We start from the raw sequence: 10,189 nt of genomic DNA, 5'->3' as shown, positions 1-10,189 counted from the left end.
CGCGTCCGGACAGACTGAGCCGATGGACATGGTCGTGCACATTCCTTTTGGTGGTGGTGCGTGCGAGGGAGGGCGGCGTCCGCGGGGCTGAGCAGGTGGAGGCCACGCGGGTAAAAGGAGGTTGATGGATGGAGAGAGACGAAGAGGATGGAGGGAGGGAGGGAGGGAGGGAGGGAGGTGGAGCAGGGCGTCGGGAAGTGTGAGTGACAGAGCAAGGCAGCAGAATGACAACTCGTCCTGGAAGCCATGAATGCAGAGCGGGGGACAGATTGGCACCCCCCCCCCCCCCCCCCCAACTCCCGGTCTCCCCTTGGTGCTGCAGTCTCATTTGTGTCGCACAATCGCTTGTTTGTGTGTGTGTGTGTGGTGTGTGTGTGTGTGTGTGTGTGTGTGTGTGTGTGTGTGTGTGTGTGTGTGTGTGTGTGTGTGTGTGTGTGTGTGTGTGTGTGTGTGTGTGTGTGTGTGTGAGAAACACCCAAAGGATGCCATGTTTGTCATACTACACACACGCGTGGCACAGGAGCCATTTTAAGTTGATTTGCCTTTACCCAAAGGCCGTCTGCTGCACGACGCTTCGCTCAAGTAGGCTGTTTCACAATAAGCAGGGACAACTTAAACTAGGGCTCCGCATGCAATGCAACATGTTTGTGAGGGCTGTGTGCGTGCGTGCGTGCGTGCGTGCGTGCGTGCGTGCGTGCGTGCGTGCGTGCGTGCGTGCGTGCGTGCGTGAGCTCAGGTGGAGATGTGGAGTCTAAATCAGGGTTGTGGAAGGGTCCCATATGAGTCGTCAGCCGCATGCAGCTCGTACACCGAGCTTAGCACTCCCTCCTTCCCCGCTGACACCACTGTCAGGTACTTCAACATAAATAGGTTGTGGTTTTGTTTTTTTTTGTCCTCCTCCGGTTCTAGGGGGATGCATCCAGGGCCGTACGCACCTCAAGGGAGAGCGTGCCGGAAAATCACCAGCAAGATTGCGGCAATTATCACTGCTTCCCCTTTCAAGCAATTTCCATTTCTGGTGACCTTTCTCTCGTAATCCTGCGCGTGCCCACGATTGTCTCGCTACATAGCAGAAGACCATGAATTGTGCTTAATTGAGGCATATGTGTGCATGCGCAGGGTCCGCCGCAGGCGTCACGCCACGCAGTACGGTGATCTATGATGCTATGTCGTAGAGTATGATGCATGAAATTATGCTAGAGCAGAAGCCTGATGTACATACATATATCTTGATGAATACAAAACAGATCTACTGTGAATACTTAATTAATACACAATATACTGTACGTGAAGATATGCGTTAAGATATAAGGGAAAGATACTAGACGAAAAGTGTCCATCGTGCACTTCACAAAGACTGAGCCTGAAGGGGACGACATGAAGACAAGAAGAAGATCTTCAGGCTGGATTCAAACCCCCCCCCCCCCCACGCCACTGGGGGGGATTTGAACAGAACTAGGGTTCTGTTCAAATCCCACATTTTGAAAAAGTCTCACATCAGCTCTCCTCTTTATGTGTCACCGGCGTTTGAATCCCCCCCTCCCCGCTAAGTGCTCAGCGAGCAGACAGAATTACACTATATCAAACCGATTCTTGTCGAGGAGGAATATGGTTCTCCAGTCTGCACCTGTCTCTCCCACTTTACACCTCACTCTCCTCCCCCCCCCCCGCGCTCTCTCCCATTCACTCTTCTCCGTCGCCTTCATTTTGCCAGCTGTCTCCCCAGCACTCTCTCCCTTCTCCTACAAATCTGTTTTATTTTTTTTCCCTGCCGCCGCTTCAATTTCCCTTTGTGTTACTGTCAGAAGTTTCCTCATCCTCCCCAACACTGCACTCTCACTTTGAACATGAAAAAAAAAGAATATCTAAATACATAAAAACTCACTTTCATTTTTTTTTACTCACTGTATTTCCCCCATCCCCAAACCCCCACTTACTGTCATTCTCCCTCTCACTCTACATCTTTGCCTCTCTTCACACCCCACTCCCCCACTCTCCCCCCCCCACCTGTCCCACTGGCCGGCCCCACTTCTCGCTACTAAATGCAGCGCTAACCGCTGCTATTCAGGGACGTTACAGTCAAGCGTGTCCAGAGCCAACGCGGACACAGGAAATGCATTAACACCCCGGGGCTCTCCGCGGCCCCCGCTGCACAGGCGGAGTGGTGGTGGAGGAGGAGGAGGAGGAGGCTGGTATCTGGGTGGAGGCCGGTATCTGATGGAGCTCCACTCTGGGGCCCACACAAGGGGGACGGGGGGGGCCAAGGTGCACACTGTGGTCGCATCAACGTGAATTACACCCAGATTAAATCACCGTTTCCCGGCCGTAAATAAAAAGCCGTCAAAGCTCACTTAAAATGCCCCATAAACTCTGTGTCCCTCTGCCTTTCATTGTAGCCCCGCCCCCTCCCTCCCTCCCTCCCTCCCTCCCTGCGCCTCGCCTCTCTCCCTCCCTCCCTGCGCCTCGCCTCTCTCCCCGGTCCTCCATCACCTCCCCGGTCTGCTGAAGTACCTGATGGTCTGTCTGTCCCCCTGCATCCCACCATCTGTCTCTCTCCGCCTCTCCCTTTCTGTGTGCGTGTCACCTGGGTTGCGTCGCTCGGAAACGTTTCCTGGACATCGCTGGGTTTTAATTACGGGTCTTGGAGTGGGCCACCGCAGGCCCCACTCCAAGACCCGCCCCCGGGGGCCGGCACATCCCAAACAAAACAAAGCACCGCTAGAACCCATTAAGAGGAACCGAGTGAACGACACCACCCAACACCACCCGTCAACTGTGACGGACCTGCCAGCATGTGATGCACATGCCATCGGGAGAGAGCGAGCCCAACATATCCAAACCCACCACAAATACATTCCTCTATGGGGGAGCAAGGACGTCCTGTATCAGCACCTGCACCCAACCCCCCCCCCCCCCCCCACACCCACACCCACCCCGCCACCCATCCCCAACGTCACAGAAGACCATACGCTCCGAGTGACCGCCATAAAATTGAAGTGAGTTGGAGCGGAAGGAATGTCTACTGCAGCCTCATTTACAAACACGCACACGCGCGCACACACACACACACACACACACACACACACACACACACACACAGGGGTGGCTGGTGCTGGGGTTGGGCTGTACCCGGAGCGGAGCGGAGCAGTGCTCCATGTCAGCATGTTAAGTAGTTTGGTGTGTGTGTAGTGTGTGTGTGTGTGTGTGTGTGTGTGTGTGTGTGTGTGTGTGTGTGTGTGTGTGTGTGTGTTAATGAGGGGTGGGCAGAGGGCCAGCTGTGAACTGGAAAGGGGGATTTGGCTTCATCAGATCTGTTCTGTAGCCCGTCTGCCAGAGACAAACACTGGCAGACAGGCAGATGCACACAGACACACACCCGCAGTGACACACACATTGGCAGACAAACACACACAGAATGATACACACACGCTAACATGCATATGCATTGATGGGCAAACACACATACACACACGCACGCATTGACGGACAACCACACACACACACACACACACACACACACACACACACACACACACAGCTCCCCCATCGACCTCCCAGTGGTGTAAGAAAGGCCAAGGCTCTTGCCCTTGAAGAACCTCTCCTTAGATAAGATTTGGAGATGGCCGTGTGGCACCAAATCAGGAGTCCTGTCTGTCCAGATGTACCCAGCAGACAGACATCTCTCGAGATGGGCGAACAAGACGAGCGTGTATAGAAGGACGGATTGGACTACAGCTGTGATTAAGGGAGGGTGACTTTGGTTAAAGAGTTAAGGTCAAAGACAGAGGGAGGAAGACGGGTAGAGAGGGGGAGGCGGGTAGAGGGGGACGTAGGAGGAAGAGGGGAAAGAAGCGAGAGAAGTAGAGACGTGAAGGGTTCCTGAGCCCATCCGCGGCCTCTCGAGAGCATGAGTGCGCGCCGAGAGAGGAGCGAGAGCGATAGAGAGACACAGCGAGAGGAATCCGAAATAGATAAGGGGAAAATGAGGTGCTGTATGCCACAAATGGCCGTGATGTGAGAAAGCCAGAGAGGCCATTTGTGAGTGACTAAGCACTAGGACCGGAGAGGACATGTCGCGCTATCTGTTGCTCTCAAAGCCCTCAGGGGACAATGACGCGACCGAGGGCAAAGAACACACACACACACACACACACACACACACACACACACACACACACCCCCACACGGCTACCTTTAAATAGGGATTATGCCTGTTTGGGTATGTGTGTGCTCATGCGTGCAGGCTTACGCGGCCGTATGAATATGGCGGCGGTGCATGTGTGTGCGTCATGCAGCTGTTTTGGTCGCAGGGAGCAGGAGACCCTGCCACGGAGCAGGTGCCGGCCATTTCACGCCTGTCGGCCCCTCTTAGCGCTGTTTGTCCACACACATTCACATTAGCCTCCACAGGTTCCCATCTGGAGTCCCACCATGCCTTTGCCTCCCTCCCTCCCTCTCTTTAGCTGCTTTCACATATGACCTCCGTCTTTCCTCCGCATTTGTGGAGCAGGAGGTTCGACCGTGAGGGTCATTCACACTTATTCACACTTGATGCCCGATATGCAGAGATTGGTGTCAGTAGAATCTCCGGGCTGCTTAAGGGGGGGGGGGCGGGCTTGCAAGGGGCAGCATATGACGTAGGGTCACAAGAGGCGGGATCGGGTTTGTTTTGGTTTGACCGCAGACAGCACGCAGGCAAAACGGGCAGAACTCATCGCGATCGTGTTAAATGTTGCTGCAGCGATGCATATATTCCGTTGCATCCACAACATCTGCATCGATCGATGAAAGATTGGAGCATGAGTTACAGACAAATAGAGGAAACGACGAACAAGAAAGGCGTCGCGAACGACTGCGTTACCGGAGGAAGAGAAAGTCTTTTTTGGCTTCATTTCACATCTAACATACACTGGGACAAATGTAGTTGATTTCTGTGTTTAACTGAGAAAACAGGGAGTGGAAGGACGGGACCCTATAATGTTCAGCTAACTGTTGTCAATAATAATTGTTAGTAACAATTATTAATAATTGTAATTGAGAGTAGCGCATGTGTGTGCACGAGAATGGAAGTGTGTGTGTGAGTGAGTGGACGAGCGAGGAGAGGTAATGAACGAGTCCGGTTGTGTCTGTGCAAACGTGTAGGCCCTACTGTAAAGTTAGTGAAACTAAGAACAAAGTACACAGCCTGTCAATAATCGCTGGCCGCTTCATTCCGACCATATTCAAACCTATAAGCAGACCCACTGCCGGTCAAAGTGAAGGGTGTTACTCCCGAGAGAATCGACGGAGCGGAACGTCGCTTATGTGCTCCTTGACTATGGTCTGGGAGCCGACAGCAGGAAAGGTGTAACACAACAATAAAAAATATTTTTTAAACCATTCAGCGAACAAAAGGCAATAGGCTGATTATCGATTAGGGTGCCACTCAATGACATGCAAACGTAGACCGAGGCGTCATCAACACGCCCACTCAAGTGGTGTGAAATGCCGACATCCTACTGCTCATTCACATATAAGGTAATTAGCATTTCCTCCAGAGAACATACTACCTCGGGGGTAGTATTTTTTCAGGAGGTCCAACGTCAGGATATGTCATTCACATATACGGCACCTCCATAGAATAGAATAGACAGATGCACATGCAGATATGTGAAAGCAGCAATTGTCCCTCGCCCTGCCTTTCAACATGCGGCCTTCCCTCTCCGCACACTGAATCGCTCACTCACCTTAAAGAAAAATGGTACACGTCAACCCAGTATAGAAAAATAAATATTTTTCACCTAGCTGCCCCACCCCCTACCCCCTCACCACTAAACGAGCCGAGAAGCGTACCAGAGAAAATACAGAGAAGAAAGAACAGAGAAAAATGGGGGAATGATGGAATTAGGGATGAATTGTCCACATGAGAGACTAAGACACTAAGACAGCAGAGAGAGAGAGATAAGGAGAACGACAGGGGGAATAAGAGCAAGGGAAGCACAAAGTAGCTGAAACAGCAGAGCCAGACTGATCCTCTCAGAGACACACACACACACACACACACACACACACACACACACACACACACACACACACACACACACACACACACACACACACACACACACACTACAGTAAGCGGGGGAGAAAAAAAATTGCAGAGGGCAATATTGATGAGGGAGGACATAGTGCCATAAGAGTCCCATGGGAGGCTTAACTGCCATCAGCAGCCGCTGCAAGCCCCTCCGTCTTTTTCCCCCCAGTGGGACCGGGCATGGCCCGCTGGCTCTGATTTATCCCGCGACATCCATCCATTCACACGTGTCTCCTCTCTCTCTCCTCCAGAGGCTGAACCCTGGGCCTTCCCTGCTCCCTGTTCCCTGTTCAAACCGCCTCCATGCCGCTTCCAGCTTGTTGCACACAGCAGGGGGCGGGGGGGGGGGTTCTCCCCCCGCCTCTCTCAGCGGCTGCGCTGGCGGGGGCAGACACAGAGCAGCCTCCCAGGGATACACCACCACCACCACGCAAACAGCAGCACCACAGGGAGTTGGGAGGAGGAAGGCGGGAGCGAGAGACGGAGTGAGTGAGAGAGAGAGACCTGAGCGTTCTCGACAATATAAAAATACAGGAGGCAAGAGACAAGAGCGAGAGCAAGAAGAGGAAGCGAATGCGTTGAAGGAAAATAAGGGAAAAAAAAACGAGTGGACGAGGGGGCGTACGAGGAGGTAGGAGGGCTCTGAAGAGTAAGCCACCAGAGAAATGCATCTCATTCCATTACAGCAGACTTTTCCCCCACCCCCTCCCCAATGTCTGCAGAAAATAACTTCCGGTTAAGTGCAAGGGGATGTATTTTGTATGAGGGGAGTTGCAGGGACCAATCCAATCTCTCAGCTTCTTAGAGGGGTTGAAGATGAGGGGGGGGGGTTAATGGGTGACTGAAGGGACCAAAGTATAGGACAATGGAAGTCTTTCATTCTCTTCACTGTAGCCTCCTTCAAGTCCAAAAGAGGCACGGCGGAATGACACACACACAGACGCAAATGTGCAGATATGGAGATAGAGAACGAGAGAGAGCAAGAGAGAACGAGAGAGAGAGAGCAAGAGAGAACGAGAGAGAGAGAGAGCAAGAGAGAGAGAGAGAGAGAGAGAGAACGAGAGAAAGAACGAGAGAAAGAACGAGAGAGGGTGAGAAAGAGAGAGTGATGGTTGGGCAGCCACCGAGTGTGATGCAACAGACCACGGCCCGCTTCAAAGTCAACAATATCATCAAGTATTAAACAAGTCATTAACTGCCACTGCAGGCACATCAGACATTTAGACCAGCGACAGGCTCCTCTCCCTTCGGTGTGCTCGCTAATTGCCGTTTCCAGAAGACTGGATTTTTTTTTTTAGACTATGCTTTTCCGTAAGATGAAAGCATCTGACGAACGCTAGATTGGATTCAGATCCCACTAAGGTGCAGGCATGTTGTTTAACGACTTGCCTCCATTGTGAAGCCCTATTGTAGTGTGCGACAAAGCCCCTTTCAAACGCGGCTGTGGTAGAGAGTGTATAAACAGACCTTGAACACAGGTGAGGCGGGGAGGACTTTGACGATAGGTTGATTGAATGCATGGTAAAAAGGTGCCAGATTCTTCAAACACAACGGGAAAATCTGGTATGAATCGGAGGCAAAAAAAATGTCCTCACAGTCACTGACACACGCACACACACACACACACACACACACACACACACACACACACACACCTAGGACAGAGCAGCTGAACTCACTAACCCTACGCTACAGACCCATGAATTAATTGTGTGCGCACACAGGTGCACGAGTATGCACCTTGGGAATGATTGACGAGCATCAGCGTGTGTGATGAACTATGCATGTGAGGAAATCAAATCAAATCACTTGGGTGCAGTGCAAATGATACGGAGTGCTTGTACTCCTCCGATTAACCAGGAAAGCACTCTTGGTAAGACACAGCACCCCAAGTATACCTGAATGCGTGTACCGGCGTGTGTATTGGGAGTTTAAGCATTGTGCGGTGTGTGTGAGAGAGTGTGTGTGTGTGTGTGTGTGTGTGTGTGTGTGTGTGTGTGTGTGTGTGTGTGTGTGTGTGTGTGTGTGTGTGTGTGTGTGTGTGTGTGTGTGTGTGTGTGTGTGTGTGTGTGTGTGTGTGTGTTCAACGTGAGCCATGGCCAGAGTTAGCTGTACAACTGCCTGAGAGAGTGTTTTGCGAGCGGGTGTGCGTGTATGGGGAGGGGAGGAGGGGGCAGCGACCCACCTCTGACCAGGGCGGTGACCTGCTCCTTGCCCGTGCCCAGGCGATTCTTGACCTCGCAGATGAAGGTGCTGTTGACGGCCTCGTCCACCTTCAGCACAGTCAGCTTGTTCTCCTTGACGACCACCGTGTCGGGCATCTCTCCCGTCAGGCTGCGGGGGGGGGGGGGGGGCACACGGGCACAGGGGTCAACAGAGGGGCGGAGGGAGAGAGAGAGGGAGGGAGGGAGGGAGAAGGAGAGGGCTGGAGAGAAGAGTGTTAGATCCCCTCTCTCCCGCCGTCAAATTGACGACGAAAATAGAGAGAAAAGAACAGAAAGCAAAATACAAACGGGGAGAGCGGATGAAAAAGACGGGAACAGAAAGCGAAAGCTAATGAGCACCAAAGAGAAAGCAAAGAAATCACATTAAAGAAAGCAAAAGAACAAAAGCGGTTCAAAACTGTGACTATTATAAAGAACAAAAAAAGTGGACCAGATGGAAATAAAAACCGAAACAGATGGAAAGCAACAATGAAAATAAATAATAATAAAACAAAAACCGAACACAATCTCTCAAACTACAATAAAGGCCTTGAGGGGACAAAGCAGACTTTAGTTCTTTTTCTTCACCATTGGGAATGACTTTGCCTCAGCCCACAAAAATGCTGTGGGTTATGGTGTGCTAAAGTCCACTAATCCAGAACACCAGCCCTAAACTCTCTTGGCATTACACACCATCAATCCATTAACACACGGAGAGAGAGAGGGGGAGAGGAAACACAATGAGGACAGAAGACGCATCTAAACGATTGGACTCCAGCCCAGAATCTCATCTTGGCCATTAAAAGTTTCAAACTTAGCTTTTCTCATATTTTTTTTCCACAGTTATGCTAATAGCAGATAATGGGGAGTGAGGAAATGTGCGACAGTTACATTGTGTCGCCCCATTGTGCGGGGGTTAAATCAAGAGTCACCCAAAACAATGGGAGAAATGATCTCGCTCTCTCTCTCACGACCCCCTTCTCCCTCGCTCAAATCAGTGGACAGAGGGCCAGCGCGGAGACCGGCGCAGCTCCCACCCCTGTGGGCACTAATGAAAACCGAGGGATCGACCGATAAGCTAGTGTGTGACGGGAATGAGAAGAGCACAATGAGCAAAGGAAGGAGGTTACTCGGTAAGGGAGGGAAATAAACAAAAAAAGGAGGGATGGGAAAAGGGAAAAGGGCGGAAGGGAGGAAGGGAGGAATTCGCGCAATATCCTTAAAGGTCCCATGAGACGCCATGTGAGTGTGATTAGCCGTTACAAGCCGTTTTGAAAATCTGTCTCTTGTGACATCACTCGTGGGCGTGTCCGCCTAGATGTGTGACGGATAGATGAGCAACGTTCGCTACAGTCCACCGGGTAGGCTCGGCAGACTGATCTATCCGGCACGCATCTAAGGTGGACACGCCCACTTCGGATGTCATAAGAGACAGATTTTCTAGAACAGCTGGTAGCGGCTAATCACACTCACACCTGGTGGCGCGTCATGGGACCGTTAACGAATTCCTTCCTTCCTTCTTTCCTCCCATCTTTCGGTAAGAGAGGAGAGTAAAGACAGAAGGGAGCAGCACTCACATCCTCCAGCTGACCGTGGTGGGGATGGGGTTGCCGTTGGCCTGGCAGGTGAGCACGACGTTGGTGCGCCCGATGTACCAGTTGTTGTCGTAGCCAATGATGGTCACCTTAGGCGGGTCTGGAGAGAGGAGCCGACAGCAGGACGCAGAGGTGAGCCAATGCAAATCAATGGGTTACGGCAGACTAGCCCAACTGGGGAGGGATTCATTATTAGTCATTCTCGCACTGGGCATCCTGTAGCGCGAGTGCGAGTGTGCGAGTGCGTGGATGTGCGTGTGACTAGTTCACTTTTTTCAAATTGACTACTTCTATTCTTTGTGCAGAGGCTTTTTAAG

General features: G+C 51.8%; 1 protein-coding gene across 1 annotated transcript; it reads right to left on the bottom strand.

Moving 5' to 3' along the window:
* Positions 1-3,634: 3,634 nt before the first annotated feature.
* LOC311375015 (nectin-2-like) lies at positions 3,635-10,018 on the bottom strand (the record flags this gene model as incomplete). The annotated part of the gene is made up of 2 exons (XM_084490723.1): positions 3,635-8,407; positions 9,855-10,018. Coding segments are annotated over 2 exons (393 nt in total), but the record flags the coding sequence as incomplete, so codon positions are not given.
* Positions 10,019-10,189: the final 171 nt, after the last annotated feature.

Source organism: Micromesistius poutassou (assembly GCF_964030765.1).
Source record: "Micromesistius poutassou genome assembly, contig: SCAFFOLD_1727, whole genome shotgun sequence".
Classification (NCBI taxonomy): domain Eukaryota; kingdom Metazoa; phylum Chordata; class Actinopteri; order Gadiformes; family Gadidae; genus Micromesistius; species Micromesistius poutassou.
The sequence above is the reverse complement of the archived record's forward strand: the minus strand, read 5'-3'. Positions and strand labels throughout refer to the sequence as shown.